Consider the following 17,760-nt stretch of genomic DNA (forward strand, 5'->3'; position numbering starts at 1 on the left):
GGTTTACCCAGGCTCACAAAACCAATGCATGTCAGAATTGGTTGTAATTAAGTGTTCTGGCTCTTGTTTAGGACAAGAAAATAATAAAGTCACCAGCAGTAATATTTTTCATTTCCAATTTACTGTGTAGTGTTTCATTTCCCTCGGCTATTTTGTTATAATGTTTTCTTTTGTTTGAATTTTAGGCCACTGAAAGGAATGATATATTTGATCCAAGACAGTCCATTTCAGTCCAGGAATCTACAGTGGTGACAAGGACATGGGACTCCTCCTGCCAGATTCCAAATTGGTCAAGACAATTGACATCCTGGTTGACAACTGTGAGAAAGAACCTTGGATTATTTTATTTTATTTTTGTGGGACACCACAATCCCAAATCCATAGAACACATCAGGTAACCTGTCTTGTCACTTGAGAAAAACATCTCACTTTTTCTTTCAAAATCTTATATACAAAAAGCAAGGAGCCAAGAGTACTTAAGTACCCCCTCCCGCCTTAGTCACCTTACTGTTTTGAGAATGAACCACTTAACTTTGGTGTAGATATAATTAAGGAAGTCTTTTTTTTTTTTAAGCTTTTCAGATGTATTTATGGATTCCTGAAATCTGTTTAGATACTTAGTTGCAAAACATTCTTTCAGGAAAGGAACTCTTGAATTTTCTATATAGGAAAGACAAGTTCTACTGTTTTTTTCACCCCCTTCTAGATTTTATTAAGAAATTTTCAGAAATACGGAGAAGTTGAAAGAATTTTACGGTGAACAGCCATTTAACCACCCCTGCATTCTATCGTTAACATTTTATCTTACTTGCTTTAACCTGCATCTGTCCATCTATATCCATCCCTCTACCTCTCCATCAATTCATCTACATTTTTTGGATGCATTTTGAAATAAGTTGTCTTTGTCCTCACCACACACACAAAAATTTAATTATGTGGTGTGATGGATTATGTTAATCATTTCACAGTATATAAGTGTATCAGATCATCACGTTGTACTCCTTAGGCTTACACATTGTTATATATGAATTATATCTCAATAAGGCTAGAAAAAACGGAGTGGTTTACATCAAGTTCTGCTGTTCAGGTTCACATTTCTCACATGTCCTAAAATGACAGCTTTATCTGATACATTCCTATTTGATATTCAGTGTAAAGTCCCCATTGTTGTCTTAAACTCACTAAAGATATGAAATATATTGGCATCTTATATATCTGATCTATAGAGCCCATATGTGTTGTTTGGCCCTGAATCACATGAGTCAGGAGAGTTTTCAATGCTTGATTCATAACGCTGAACAGTTATTAGTGAAGATTCACAACTGTGTTTTGTATAGAATGTTACTGTCTATTTTTTAAGTTATTTCCTTTTGGAATTGCAGGTTAATGTAACAAATTAGAAATTTCAGAAATCTAGATGAAAGCTATGACAGGAAAATTTTTTTTCACAGGGTAATACTTATAATATCCCTTCAGAGAAAAAGATTTCTGATGTCATCTAAATATGCATTTATAATTCTCCAGCCATTACCTTACATCTCAATAGGGCTTATTCCTTAATGTTTCTTGGGAATTTTCACAAGTGGTGTGCACATCAAAATCACCTCATACCCTTATTATAGCCCTTATCTCATTGTTTTATGATTTTTTATTTTTGAATATGTCTGCCACTAAACTGTATTTTACAGTTCCTTAGAAGCAGGAATTTTGCTTCTATCCGTGTATATTTTACATTATTCCTGGAACATAGAAGGCATTTAGTCAATGTTGTGCACTAACTCAATGTAAGAAATATTTCAAACTGAATTTTTTTTTTCTTGCTTGCTAAGGCTTCAAGTTCCCTGTAGAATTCTAAAATAACCTTTGCTAATGAGGATGTCTGATACTGTTACTGTAAAAAATGAAACTGAAACAATGAAGGATTTGGAGGCAGAAGTGAAAGATACAACCGGAGTTGAAAATCTTATCAAATCTGAAAACTATGGGAAGATTTTGGCAGAGAAGAATGAACGTTGCATTGACAACAATATTGATTTGCAGGTAAACAGGATTTTTTCCCCTGGCTACAAATATTAAATATTCTATATATAATTGTACTTTTCATACAAAACTCACTTTCAGAATTGTAAAAGGGTAAGTTGACCTTTTGCGACACGCCTACCAGCTGTTTTTTGGAGTCATCTGGATTAGCTTGTTGAGTCTAGCTCTTTGATTTGCTTGTATCATGTAATATATTTCTTTTTATTTGTATGTGGCCAATATGTTTTTTTAGTGGCTTTACACTTTTTCGTTCCATTCTGCGCCTATCCGTGTTGTGAGAGTCGAAAATAACCTAAGATTAGAGGAGATTAGAATTAGAGAGATTGAAACTGCAGGAGTTGTATTGGCAAAAACAACCCTAGGGGAAGCAATTGATCAACTATGACTGAGAAAAGAGGTTGGTGGGGAAGAAAAGGTCACTTGAGGCTTTTGATGCTACACATGTATGATGACTTAGAACTAACCCCTCAGAAGGCTTTTAATTCTAGGCATGGATAGAAATTGATGAGTTGGTCCACAGATTCAAGATAGATAAAAATTGTTTCAAGTAGTACTCACAGTGTTCACTTCTCAGTGTTCCTGTTATCTATTGCTATACAACAGCTGATCACAAAACAAAGCTCACAATTTTAAAACAACATTTTGTTTTTTAATATCTCATGATTTGTGAGTCAGGGTTTGGCACAAGGGCTTGGCTGAGTGAATCTTCTCTCATACAAGGCGTCAAAAGAGATCCCTCACTGATATTTAAATGGCACGTGGGCTGGCCTGGAAGGTCCACAACTCTTTCACTCACATATCTGGCCCCTTGGTGGGAATGGCTGGAATGTAGGTTCAGCTGGAACTGGGAGCACCTACCTGTGGTCCCTCCAGCACAGTAGGCTCAGGTAATCAGACTCATTATGGGCAACTCAGAGTTCCAGAAAGAATGTTCCAATAGCCAAGCAAAGCTGCAAGCTTTCTTTTGACCTAGGCTCAGAAGTCTCAGAATGTCACTTCCACTGTTGTCTTTTGATGACACATGTCAATAAAGCCTGCCCGGATTCAAGGGAGGAGGCATAAAACTCTGCGCGCGGGCTTTTCTCTAGTTGCAGTGAACGGGGACCACTCCTCTCTCTGGTGTGCAGGCTTCTCCTTGTGGTGGCTTCTCCTGCTGTGGAGCACGGGCTCCAAGCGTGCGGGCTTCAGTAGTTGTGGCTCATAAGTTCTAGAGTGCAGGTTCAGTAGTTGTGGCACACGGGCTTAGTTGCTCCGCGGCATGTGGGATCCTCCCGGCCCGGGGCTCAAACCTGTGTGCCCCGCATTGGCAGGCGGACTCTCAACCACTGTGCCACCAGGGAAGCCAAACATTTCTGTTTCAGTTTAACCCTATGAATAAAGAATTCATTTTTGGAGAAAATATTCTGTCATTCTTTCTACATCCTGAAGACCTTGAGGGCTACATGCCGAAACTTATATCTTATTTTTGTAGAATAATTTAAGAAGGTTCTTTTAAAGGTTATTTCTTTCCTTCATTCAGTCAAAAATTTTATTCTTCATTATATGCCAGAAATGTGTTAGAAATTGATAGCAACTCATACAGCAGTAAAAAAGCATTTAGACCCCACTGATTCAGTATAGTAAGGTGGTAATTATCTAAGAAATTTAGAGGAATAACATAATTTTTCTAGTCATTTTTAGTAATAGCACTTGCAAAAAATTCTCATGCTTGCAGTCAGTACACTCAGTGATGACAGAATGCCAGTATCCTGGTTGGATCAGAGAAAATGCTTAAATTCTATTGCATTTGTGATTGAAATAGTAAAAGATTTCCTTCTAGTTTCTTTTCTACACCTAATGTTCCCTCTTTCAGGTCACGTTTATCAACAAGCGATTAATTTGGATTATAGCATACGTTGAACTTACTGCAGGTTCGTTTCCAGACCACTGCAGTAAAGCAAATATTACGATAAAGCAAGTCACACGAAGTTTCCCAGCATATATAAAAGTTATGTTTATGCTCTACTGTAGTCTGCTAAGGGTGCAATAGCATTATGTATTAATTCGTAGTGAACTTTTAATTAAGGTTCAGACCTTAATTAAAAATACTTTATTGCTAAAAAAACTGCTAACCATCATCTGAGCCTTCAGCAAAGCATAATCTTTTTGCTGGTGGAGCATCTTGCCTAGACGCTGATGGCTGCTGACTAATCAGGGTGGTGGTTGCTAAAGGTTGGGGTCACTGTGACCATTTCTTAAAATAAGACAATGAAGTTTGCTGCATCAATTTACACTTCCTTTCACAAACCATTTCTCTGTAGCATGCAATGATGTTTGGTAACATTTTACCGACAGCAGAACTTCTTTCAAAATTGGAATTAGGGCTTCCCTGGTGGTGCAGTGGTTGAGAGTCCGCCTGCCACTGCAGGGGACACGGGTTCGTGCCCCGGTCTGGGAGGATCCCACAGGCCGCGGAGCGGCTGGGCCCATGAGCCGTGGTCTCTGAGCCCGCGCGTCCAGAGCCTGTGCTCCGCAACGGGAGAGGCCACAACAGTGAGAGGCCCGCGTACCCCCCAAAAAAAAAAAAAAATTGGAATCAAATCCTCTCAGACTTGGCTGCTGCTTCATCATCCAAGTTTATCAAATATTCTAAATCCTTTGTTGTCATTTCAATAATTTTCACAGCATCTTCACCAGGAGTAGATGCCATCTCAAGAAACCACTCTCCTTGCTCACCCACAGGAAGCTACTCCTCGTCTGTTAGAAGTTTTATCATAAGATTGCAGCAGTTCATTCATGTCTTCAGGCTCCACTTCTAATTCTAGTTCCTTTGCTGTTTCCACTGCATCTGCAGTTACTTCCTCCACTGAAGTCTTGAACCCCTCAAAGTCATCCAGGAGGGTTGGAATCAAATTCTTCCAAACTGCTATTACTGTTCATATTTTGACATCTTCTCATGAATCACACGTGTTCTGAATGGCACCTAGAATGGTGAATCTTTCCAGAGGCTTTCAATTTACTTTGCCCAGATCCATCAGAAGAATCACTGTCTGTGGCAGCTATAGCCTTACAAAATGTATTTATTAAGTAATAAGACTTGAAAGTTGAAATTACTCATTGATCCATGGGCTGCAGAGTGGATGTTGTGTTAGCAGGCATGAAAACAACATGAATCTTGTTGTACATCTCCATCAGAGCTCTTGGGTGACCAGGTGCATTGTAAGTGAGTGGTAGTATCAATATTTTGAAAGGAATCTTTTTTTCCGTGCAGTAGGTCTCAACAGTGGGCTTAAAATATTCAGTTAACCATGTTGTAAATAGATGTGCTATCATCTAGGCTTTGTTGTTCCACTGATAGAGCACAGGCAGCGTAGGTTTAGTGTAATTCTGAAGGGCCCTAGGATTTTCAGGATGGTAAGTGAGCACTGGCTTCAACTTAAAGTCACCAGCTGCATTAGCCCCTAACAAGAGAATCAGCCTGTCCTTTGAAACTTTGAAGCCAGGCATTGATTTCTCCTCTCTAGCTATGGAAGTCCTAGATGGCATCTTTTTCCAGTAGGAGGCTATTAGATCTTCTGGAAACTTGCTGCAGCTTCTACATCACACTTGCTGTTTCACATTGCACTTTTATGTTACGGAGATGGCTTCTTTTCTGCAACCTCATGAACCAACCTCTGTTGGCTTTAATCTTCCACAGCTTCCTCACCTCTCTCAACCTTCACAGAATTGCCGAGAGTCAGAGCTTTGCTCTGAATTAGGCTTTGGCTTAAGGGAATGTTGTGGCTGCTTGGATTTTCTGTCCAGACAACTCTCTCCGTATCAGCAGTTAGGCAGTTTCACTTTCCTGTCATTGGTGTGTTCACTGGAGTAGCACTTTCCTCCAAGAACTTTTCTCTTATGCTCACAACTTGGCTGATTGCTTGGCACAGCAGCCCTAGCCTTCAGTCTGTCTCAGCTTTCGATATGCCTTCCTCACTAAACTTAATCATTTGTAGCTCTTGAATTAAACTGAGAGACGTGTGACTCTGCCTTTCACTTGAACACTTAAATGCCAGTATAGGATTATTAACTGGCCTGATTTCAGTGTTATTGTATCTCAGGGAACTGGGAGGCCAGAGGAGATGGAGAGAGACGGGAACGGCTGGCCAGTTGGTGGAGCAGTGAGAACACACACACATTGGTTAAGCTTGCCGTCTTACGTGGATGTGGTTTGATGCACCCCAAAACAATTACAGTAGTAACATCAAAGATCACTGATCACAGGTCGCCATGACAAATAAAATAATAATGACAGAGTCTGAAATATTGTGAGAATTGCCAAACCATGACAAAGTGAGCAAATGCTGTCGGCAAAATGGTGCCGATAGACTTGCAGGTTGTCACAGACCTTCAGTTTGTAAAAACACAGTATCTGCCAAGTGCAGTAAAATGAGGTATGCCTGTATTGCATTTCCTACCATGTCTGTTGTGTTGCCCTTGGCAATAAGCACAAAAACGTTTTGACGACCATTCTTGAATCATGGCCCAGTTGTTCATACTACAGGAGAATTTCATGCATTCCCCAAACACTTACTGAAAACCTATTCCATGGCAAGGACATAGTGTAGCAAGGAAAAATGGGCCTGGTCTCTGACATCACATTCCGTATAGTATGGTGACTATAACGACTGGGGGAGGAACAAGGAGAATATGAGAATTTGTTTTATGTTAATCCACTGAATGCTATATTCGTTGTTTACTCAAATGTTTATCAAGAATTTACTGTATGTGGGTATATTTACTCTGCTTGGAGATTTTGAAGTCCAAGATGCCTCTGTGCAAGGTGTCTGGCAAGGGGCTTACAGTTGGAATAATATACAGAGAAGAGATTTAAGTAATGGAAATTAGGAATGAAGTATATAAAACTAGAAAAAAATTGTCATTCTGTTTTCGCATAATGTAAAATAAAGTCAGCTGTTTTAAGAATCAACAGGGAATAGAGTGTCTTGTTGAAAAAATAATCCAGTTAATATACAGTTACCTCTTAATAGGGAGTTACCTATTATGAAATGCCTTTTTAAAAAAAATACTACTAGGCATTTCATCTTCTTTTGTTACCTCTAAGATACTGCCTGAAGGTTTAATTTTAAATAGCAACTATTATTTTTACTCAAATTTTAGATGTATGTACCAATTAATGTAGGTTCCCTATTAAGAATTTTGAATTAGTCAATATATTCTCTGCTTTCCTCTCTATCATTCTGAAAGTCAGCTACCGTGAATATAATTTATATCTGTTGTCTTCCTTCAGCATAGTAATATTTAAAGTGACTTAGGGGGCTTCCCTGGTGGCGCAGTGTTTGAGAGTCCGCCTGCTGATGCAGGGAACATGGGTTCGTGCCCCGGTCTGGGAAGATCCCACATGCCACGGAACGGCTGGGCCTGTGAGCCATGGCCGCTGAGCCTGCACGTCCGGAGCCTGTGCTCCGCAACGGGAGAGGCCACAACAGTGAGAGGCCCGCGTACCGAAAAAATAAAAATAAAGTGACTTAGGGAAATGGAAGTGTTTTCCTAAGGAAGCATACATTTCATCCATTTCCAAGTCTTAATTTCCTGACCATCCCCTTAATATTTTATTTAGAAAAACTCATTTTTAAATGAAGGGATGTCGTAGTATAAAACTGTAAAGAAATCTTATGATTTTCTACTGTTTGTTAAGGATAACGTTTACATAAAATGTTCTTCATTTGTTCACTGCTATGTGATCCAAACCCAGATGATCCCCTAGTGCCAGAGATTTCATGGATCTATAAAACAGACAGAGATAAGTACAGCAGGCTGTCTCAGGAATGGACTCAGAAGTATGCCATGTGATGCTACCTTAAAGTCAGAATAACCTTCATTACAACTGGAATAAACTTTAAATTATGGTCCCTTTTATTATTTTCTTATCTGGCTGCTCCCCTATCAGACCTCATCTTTTTTCATTTTATGTTTTGTTTACCTCCCTCCATTCATTCACATGCTCATCTGAGAATACTTACGTTCTTCCAGCTTTGGACAGTAAGTGCTTTTAGAAGCTGTAAAGTAGTTACAAGAGAACAGTTACCCAAGATTCAGAAGTTTTTTTTAAAAAAATGGAGCATGTGTATTATGTGGCCAGTGTTTTCACTCTAACTTTGTTATGAGACTAAAACCATTCCTCACTGCTCTAATGTGCTGAAGAATCATCTGAGGGGGAGGAAGGTGGAAGCTGAGTTGTCACATCAAAGGAAGCAGCATTATTCTAGCAGCATCCATTCTTGTTTAAACCTTCCACTGTTAGAGATTTGAGGTTACATGATATACTTTATGCTCATAACTGATGTGGCTGGAGAATTGGTATTGAATTGATAGCATCAGCAGAATGGAAAATGTGATGTGTTTTATGCATGTCAATAAGGGAATGACCTGCTCTTGTTCTACAGAGAATGGAAATTGGAAGTCAAACACTCTTTGTATTCCAAAATAGGGTCTCACACATTTTGTAATTTTCATTTACATTGTTAGGAGGCTTGGAGCTATTAGCTAATCTATCTTCCAATACACTGTTTAATATAACACTGAGTAAATGATGCAAGTTGTCAATGGATAAGTGATAAACTGATAGCTCTGCTACTAATTGATTTTTCTTCAATAAAGTTGCATAAACCAAAGTAATAATAATATTAATTTCATCAAGCTGGAGAGAGGCCAGCAGACATTAGGCATCACCTTGAATGGTTCCAAGCAGATATTATCTCCTAGAGCTCCTTGACCATTTCTTCTATAAATAATTTCGCTTCTGTGACTCTCTATTCTTCAGAAATGTTAATTGTGTTTTTTATTCAGTTTTATTTGAAACTATAATCTTTTAGAGAATTTTTAAGATTACTTTCTTAAGAATTTCTTAAGAATGCTTTAGAAGTAATTCAAGCAGTATGTGTGCATTAATGTCAAGAAGTTCACTTTCCCACATAATTGCTTTGGAGTTGTTCTGAATTGTTGATATGGTCCCAAATAATTGTACAAAGGGTTTTTGCTTAGTAATTTTTCTGTTGCCACACACACACCATTCCTCTTGCAAATCTTGAGTGATATGTTGGACTTTGTATGATTATTAAATATTTGGAAGGTTTGGGGTAGTGAGGTGTCAGGTTTCTAAATCCAGAAAAATCTTAATTTGTTAGACTACCACTAACCTTTAACATGGGATAAATGGGTGGGGGGAGTGTTTGCTTTGGTTTCCTTTGTATAACTTAATCATGTGGTCGTTGTGTTTTGATTTTTCTCAGAGATAGATTTTTCACATTAAATTTAGGGTAAATTACTTGTGTTTATTTCTGCCATTTATTTGAAATGTAAAATTAGGAATCTTATGCTCTAAGGTTCAAACTCAACTTTCCCATGGTTTGACAATTGTATCTTTGTACTTGACAAATGCTTTGTCTAGGAATGATCATCTGTATACATGTACCTATAAATACAATCCAAAACGTATTTCGGAGCAGTTCAAACATTGATCCCTCTTCCCACAAACTACTGAACAGTAGGATGGCGAGTCCAAATTGTGTTGGTAACCCTTGTTATGGAGGAAATAATAGAACTGATTTTTGTTAACAAGTAGGCCTCATGTGCCAGAGTGCATGAACAGCTTCTGATATATATGAGTGAATTTTCTATACACAGAATCAGTTGAAGCAGGTGTTTAGTATATTCTCAGCTTCTATAGCAAGCCCTGTGATAATTAACATGAGACTTTTACATCTTGTATTCCCCAAGTTAGTTCCAATGTATTTCTTTGAAAAGGGGAGGATAGGGCAAGTAAGGGACAGGAAAGCAATGACAGTCTAATAAGGTTATCAGAAAAGCTCAGGGGGGAGACCACACTTCTCCAACAGTGAGGTTAGTGGGCATCAAATTCCTTAATTGAGGAAACATGTAAAGAAGTTTCTGTTTAAAGGGCTCAGTAAGATTATGTCCATGTGAAATCATACAAATCTTAACTATTTTTTCCTCAAAGATAGAAGGCTGTATGTAATGTACCTGCTACATAGTAAAAGCCCAACAGATGGTAGATGCTGTTAGTAATATGATATTTATAATCATCATCATAATCGTTACTAATTATTTATTAGCAGTAGCACAACTATATTGTTCCTCAGATTGATCCCTTTATTGTCATGCAACATCAGATTTTTTTTTCTTTAGTAATTAAAAAAAAGTAAAATTTATTTCTTGACATAAGCTCCCAAAATTTTCAATACAGTACTTTTTCTTTGTATTAAGTTCCCTATCTGTGTACTGTACTTTTGTCTTTAAAAGTATTTAATGCGTTCAACTTTTAAAACTTAAAATTGACTTCCCATACTACATTTTACTTTTCTAATTATTTCTATGATTTGGTGCTCTTTCTATTGAACCTGGGTGATATATACACATGATAGCTAGCACATTTGCTTTTCACAGTGCTTTATTATGACATGTATAAAGAAGATGTTCCCCACATCTTGCAGATGTAGAATGCTTTTACATAATATTTTTACTTCCTCCAATAACTTTCACATATATCATCATTAGGATGGTGGATGGTAAGATCCTTTATCTTCATTTAATATACGGGGTAACTATAAACCAGAGTCCTTGACTTTCTCCAGGGACTTTACCTTAGATGTTTAATCCTGTGCCTTTGGATTTTTGTTGTTGTTGTTGTTGGAGTATAGTTGATTTATAATGTTGTGTTTAGTTTCAGGTGTACAGCAAAGTGATTTAGTTATACATATACGGATATCTATTCTGTTTCATATTCTTTTCCCATATAGGCTATTGCAGAGTATTGAGTAGAGTTCTGTGTGCTGTGCAGTAGGTCCTTGTTGTTATCTCTTTTATATATAGTAGTGTGTATATGTTAATCCCAACCTCCTAATTTATCCCTCCCCCCCCCTTTCCCCTTTGGTAACCGTAAGTTTGTTTTTCTAAGTCTGTGAGTCTGTTTCTGTTTTGTAAATAAGTTCATTTGTATCAATTTTAGATTCCACAGCCTTTGGGTTTTTAATCCTGTGCCTTTTTGCCCAGAGCATTAAATGGTATAAACAAATTAGTGATTGGGGGTGGTTTGTCAGTTTATTGATATTTTTTAAAAATCCACTCTGTCAACTCAGAAAACTTTGTTGTTTTCTGTTATTCCGGTGGAAAATATCAGCCTGGCCTCTTTTGTTCTTACTATTCTTGACCTTTAGCTGACATTTACACTTCAATTCATTATCTTCTCTCAATAATTACCATTAGGGACTTCCCTGGCGGTCCAGCAGTTAACACTTCGCCTTCCAATGCAAGGGGTGGGGGTTCGATCCCTGGTTGAGAAGCTAAGATCCCACATGCCTCGGGGCCAAAAAACCAAAACATAAAACAGAAGCAGTATTATAACAAATTCAATAAAGACTTTAAAAATGGTCCACATCAAAAAAATTATTAAAAATATATAATTACCATTATCTTGAAAAGTAGTGAGAATTAGTAAGGTCTTCAAAGTATATTAAGAGCCTTAGTTGAAAGGTGTCAACTGTTATCATTAATTTTGTTCATAATAATTACAAATAAAAAATGATCCTCTTTTTAAAATAAGTTAGATTTACTATTAATTGAGTGATATTGATTGGTAGTTAGTTTTATGAAAACACAGTACAACTCATAAAGATTATTCTCTTCTTCCTTAGCAATACGTAAATCTCATAGTTCATGATTTCAGTGCTTTTGTTTTTCTTTCCTTTATTTTCTTTCGTAATAAACTTTAAACAGATCTAAACTTGTCCTAGCGGTACAAAGATAGCAAGGAAGATTACTGAAAATATTAGACCAAAAGAGACATTATGGGGAATTCCCTAGCAGTCCAATGGATAGGACTCCACGCTTCCACTGAGGTGGCATGAGTTTGATCACTGGTTGGGGAACTAAGATCCCTCATGCTGCATGGTGCAGCCAAAAAAAAAAAAAAAAGGAGAGACAGAGCCATTATGATAAGCAAAGAAATGTTAGAAAACAAAACCTATAGATTATTCCTTAATATTAAGTTGACTACATGGATTTAGATTTTTGCTTCTTTTGTTATTAATTGTAAAGGTCTCTGGTTTGGGATAGCAATTAAGACATGGGTAATGTTTTGAGGATCCTTCCAGATCCATATTCTGAAATAAATTTTAAATTTGTTTAAAGTTCTTTTATTGTAAACAAAAGACCAAAGTACTGAAATCATCAGTTATGTTTGTTTTTCTTTGCCCTCGAAGTTGATCTACAGAGCAGTATGTTAAAAAGCAGTCTGTGTTTATTGTAATATTACACCTTAACCATTTATTATTGAACCTCAGTTTTTCTCTAAGCAAGGAGCTAGTAGCTCTGACAGTGTATTAATATCAGTTTCAAACTGAAATTATATTAGGGATGTTTCATATTCTGAACCCATTTATTGGCCTAATTCCTGTCCTATACTGTAGTATCAAACAATGTAAATTATAAATTGGCATCTTTAGCCCTAAGCCTTATAAATTCTAATTTAATTAGGATCTTTCTGAAGTAGTAAAAGTCTGCTAAAGGAGCTGCTAAATTTTTACTGTGACGATGAATGAAATTCTGTTAAAAGTGAAAAGAATACTATAGAGATAAATTAATGAAACCAAAAGTTGGTTTTTCAAAAAGGTCAACAAAATTGACAAGCCTTTAGCTAGATGAACCCAGAAGAAAAGAGAGAACCAGAGGAAAAAAAAAAGAACCCAGGAAAGAAAACCTCAAATTACTAAAATAAAAATGAAAATATGGGGCTTCCCTGGTGGCGCAGTGGTTGAGTGTCCGCCTGCCAATGCAGGGGACACGGGTTCGTGCCCTGGTCCGGGAAGATCCCACATGCCGCAGAGTGGCTGGGCCCGTGAGCCATGGCCGCTGAGCCTGCGCATCCGGAGCCTGTGCTCCGCAACGGGAGAGGCCACAGCAGTGAAAGGCCCGCATACCGCAAAAAAAAAAAAAAAGAAAGTATGGACATTACTATCTATTCTATAAAATAAAAAGGATTAAAAGAGGGTACTGTGAACAATTGCAAACCAACATATTGGATAACCTAATGAAATAGACAAATTCCTAGAAACACGAAACCTACCAAGACTAAATCACAACAGAAAATCTGAATTGACATATAACTAATAAGGAGATTGAATCAAAAAATCAAAATCTCCTGACAGTGAAGAGCCCTGGATCTGAGGAATTCTACCAAGTGTTTGAAGAACTAACACCAATAGTTCCCAAACTTTTACCAAAAAATTATAGAGCAGGGAATACTTTGTAACTTATTTTTCTATGTATCCAGCATTACTCTGATAACCAAAGCCAGACAAAGACACTGCAAGAAAAAACTACAGACCACTATCACTTATAAACATTGATGCAAAAATCTTCAACAAAATACTAGCCAATTGAATTCAGCAGCATATGAAAAGAATTACACACCATGACCAAGTGGGTTCCAAGGATGGTTCAGCATATGAAAATCAACCAATGCAGTATACCATATTAACTGAATGGGGGCCGGGGGGGGAGGTAACCTGATCATCATAATCGAACACAACAACCTATTAAGATTTTTTGTTTTTACACTCATAAAACTAGGAATAGAAGGAAACTACGTCAACACGATAAAATCCATATATGAAAAACCCACATTGAGCTTCATGTTCAATGGTGAAACACTGAAAGCTTTTCCTCTAAGATTAAGAACAAGGTAAGGATGCCCACTTTTACCATTTCTATTTAACATGGTACTGGAAATTCTAAGAGCAATTATACAAGAAAGAAAGAAAAGCCATCCAAATTGGAAAGGAAGAAGTAAAATTATCTCTGAAAATGACATGATCTTATATGTATAAAACCCTAACACCTGAAACTAACACAACATTGTCAATCAACTACACTCCAATGTAAAAAAGTTAAAAAAAAAAAAAAAAACCCTAAAGATTCCACACATGTTCGAAAAAAAACCTGTTAGAACTAATAAATGAATTCAGGTAAAGTAGCAGGACACAAAGTCAGTGCACAAAAATCAGTTGCATTTCTATACACTAACAATGAACAATCTGAAAAGGAAATTACAAAAGCAATTTCATCTACAATAGCATTAAAAAATAAAATAATTAGAAGTTAACTTAATCAAGGAGTTGAAAGTCTTGTACTATGAAAACTACAAAGCATTGCTGAAAGAAATTACAGATGACATAACTAAATTAAAACACATTTATGTTCATGGATTGGAAAACTTAATATTGTTAAAATGTCAATGCTACCCAAAGTGATCTAGAAATTCAATGTAATTATCCTATCAAAACCCAAATGTCATTTTTGCAGAACTAGAAAACCCCATCCTGAAATTCATATGGAACCTCAGAGGACCCGGAATAATCAAAACAGTCTTGAAAAAGAACAAAACTGGAAGAGTCACACTTCATGACTTCAAAACTTACTGCAAAGCTACAGTAATCAAAACAATGTGGCGCTGGCATAAAGACAGACACATAGGCCGGTGGAATAGAATAGAGAGCCCAGGAATAAGTCCTTGCGTATATGATCAAACGAATTTTGACAAGGGTGCCAAGTCCATGGAGAAAGGACAGTCTTTTAAAAAATGGTGCTGGGAAAACTAGATATCCACATGCAAAAGAATGAAGTTGAACCCTTACCTAAGACCATAAACAAAAATTAACACAAAATGGATCAAAAACCTAAGAGCTATAAAACCCTAAAACTCTTAGAAGAAAACATTGAGGGAAAGCTTTATGACTTTGGTTTTGGAGATGATTTCTTAGTTAGGGCACCAAAGGGGCCAGCCAAGGGAGCTTTCTCAGCCCCAGCCCAACCTCCAGGACACCCCATTGCCCAGGGATGCCTGCTATGAACTGCACACCCAAGAGGGAAGGGGCCACAGAGCCAGAGATGCCAGATCCATTTAAAGTCAACACCTTTAAGGAGGCAAAGGATGAAGACTGTAAAACCACAAAAGAGATTGAAGAAGGTGTGGGGTGAGACTGCCAAGATTCTGCACCTCAGCAAGCTCCCAGGTGTTGCCTGTTGACAGGTCTGTGGGCAGAACTTTGAACAACACTGAAAACAGCTGTTAAGCTGTGGAACCTACTCTAATCAAATGATTAGTGCCCCTTGGCATCTTCCAGGATCACAGGCCCCCAGTGATGTATACAACAGAAACATAAATCCGAGAGCAGTGACATGCTGATCTTGTCCTCGCAGACAGCGGGAAGAAAGTTACTGGAACAGTTCACTTTTTCCAGAGAGAGAATGTGGTATTTCCAAGAAAAGAGTCAATACTGAGGCCTTCCCTGGTGGCGCAGTAGTTGAGAGTCTGCCTGCCAATGCAGCGGACACGGGTTCGAGCCCTGGTCTGGGAAGATCCCACATGCCACGGAGTAACTGGGCCCGTGAGCCACAACTACTGAGCCTGTGCATCTGGAGCCTGTGCTCCGCAGCAAGAGAGACCGCGACAGTGAGAGGACCACGCACCGCGATGAAGAGTGGCCCCCGCTTGCCACAACTAGAGAAAGCCCTCGCACAGAAACGAAGACCCAACACAGCCAAAAATAAATTAATTAATTAATTTTAAAAAAATCATAGAGACAGACAGTAGCATGGTAGTTGCCAGAGCTTGGAATGAGAGGAGATGGGGAGTTAATGTTTAATGGGTACAGAGTTTCAGTTTTATGAGATGAAAAGAGTTACGGCTATGGATTGTGCTGATGGTGACACAACATTATGAATGTATTTAATACTACTGAACTGCACACTTAAAAATGGTTAAGATGGTAAATTTCCTGTGTATTTTTCCACAGTAAAAAAAAAAATTGAGAAGGAGACTTGGCTTGGGCTAGGGTAAAATCTAAATATATGTAACCTGTTTAATCTAAATATATGTAACCTGCTTAATCTAAATATATGTAACCTGCTTAATCCAGGGTCAAAAATTAGAGGAAAAAAAATGGGGCTAGAAAAGTGAAAGGCATGCTTTAAATAACTAAATTCATTTAAAAAATAATTTATTCTTATTTAATGCCAAACTTGTTTTCTCTGCTTTGTTGTTGTGTGTGCATGTGTGTATGGTAGATTTTCTGGTATTTATTATGTAATTTCGGTTCTTTGCTGTTTGAAATGAAATAATAAGTGATTTTTGTTGAATAATGCCACTTTGGCAGTTTATAGTTTACTTATATAGCAGTGTATTCGTTTCCTGTTGCTGCGTCGTCGCATATTACCGCAAACTTAGAGGCTTAAAACAATGCCCAGTTATCAGCTCACGGTTACGTAGACTAGAAGTTAGTTGAGCTCAGCTGAGTTCTGTTTAGGGTTTCTCAAGGCTGAAATCCAAGGGGTTGGCCAGGCTGGGCCCTTATCTGAAGACTCTGGGGAAGAATTTGTCTTTACACTCATTCCGACAACAATGGCACCTCAGTGTTTTGCAGCTGGAGGTCTGAGGTCCATGTTTCCTGGCTGACTGTCGGCCAAGGGCCACTCTGTGCCCCTGGAGGCTGCCTGTAGGCCTCTTCATCTGTCCCCTCCATCTTCAAAGCCAGCTGTGCAGTGTCAGGTCCTTCTCACCCTTTGAATCTGATCTGCCGCCCCACTCCCAACAGAAGAATGCTCTCAGCTTTTAAAGGGCTCACTTGATTGGGTCAGACCCAGCTGAATTATCTGTATGTTAAGATCAACTGATTTGGGACTTTAATTACATCTGCAGAATCCCTTCACAACATTCTTTAGATTGGAGTTCGATTAAATTACCAGAGGAGGGGCCTGTTAGGAGGCCATCTTTAGAATTCTCCCTCTCACAAGTAGTATTTGACTCACAGCAAGATTTTTTATAGGTGTGTGATATTAAGTACACAGGACTAAGATTCTAAAGATCTTGGGTTCTGTTTTACTATTTAGTAACTCTGATACTGGACTATAAGGCTCTTGAGACCAACAATTGTGTCTTATTCATCTTTATAGGCCTAGTGCCTGGCACAGAGTGGCTTACAGCAGGAGCTTAGAACATATTAAGTCACAGTGAGATAATTTTACCCCTCTTTGATTTTTCTTTTCTTTTTTCTTTTTTTTTTTTTCCTTCGGTACGTGGGCCTCTCACCGCTGTGGCCTCTCCTGTTGCGGAGCACAGGCTCCGGACACGCAGGCTCAGCGGCCATGGCTCACAGGCCCAGCCGCTCCGCGGCACGTGGGATCCTCCTGGACCGGGGTACGAACCCGCGTCCCCTGCATCAGCAGGCGGACTCCCAACCACTGCGCCACCAGGGAAGCCCGATTTTTCTTTTTTTAATCTTCCTTCATCAAAGTTTTCTTATGAATTAAAACTGAGACGGTTAATGCATGTGTAAGTCATTGAAAATTCTAAAACATTACTGTAGGGACAATATACAGCCTCCCCCAACCCCCCCTCCTTTTTTTTTTAATCTACCCTTTCCCTGAACCTTTTCAAGAACCTTGAGAATTAATACAAACAATATTAACTTTTATACCGGTAAAAGTAAACTGAAATAACTTGACCAGGGTCACCTATTCGTAAGAAGCAAAGCCAGAAATTGAAATCCAGTCCTACATGTGAATGCAGCTTTTACTTGTCAGTTAATCATCTCTCTTATTTTTAAAAACAACTTTTAAGAGAAAGTGCTATGCCTTTGATACGTAGAATTACAAGGGATTAAA

At 38.1% G+C, this 17,760-nt stretch overlaps 1 protein-coding gene across 7 annotated transcripts in view; it reads left to right on the forward strand.

Annotated features, from left to right (window-relative positions):
- Window positions 1–257: 257 nt before the first annotated feature.
- R3HDM1 (R3H domain containing 1) overlaps window positions 258–17,760 on the forward strand; it is a 118,745-nt gene continuing 101,242 nt past the window's right edge. For all 7 annotated transcript variants that reach the window (XM_079925243.1, XM_079925245.1, XM_079925238.1 and 4 more), the window contains exons 1-2: window positions 258–394; window positions 1,830–2,040. In XM_079925243.1, coding sequence (XP_079781369.1) covers window positions 1,870–2,040 — 171 coding nt within the window. In that variant the 5' untranslated portion in view covers window positions 258–394; window positions 1,830–1,869. The remainder of the gene's footprint in view (window positions 395–1,829; window positions 2,041–17,760) is intronic.

This window comes from Stenella coeruleoalba (genome assembly GCF_951394435.1).
Source record: "Stenella coeruleoalba genome assembly, chromosome: 6".
Lineage (NCBI taxonomy): Eukaryota > Metazoa > Chordata > Mammalia > Artiodactyla > Delphinidae > Stenella > Stenella coeruleoalba.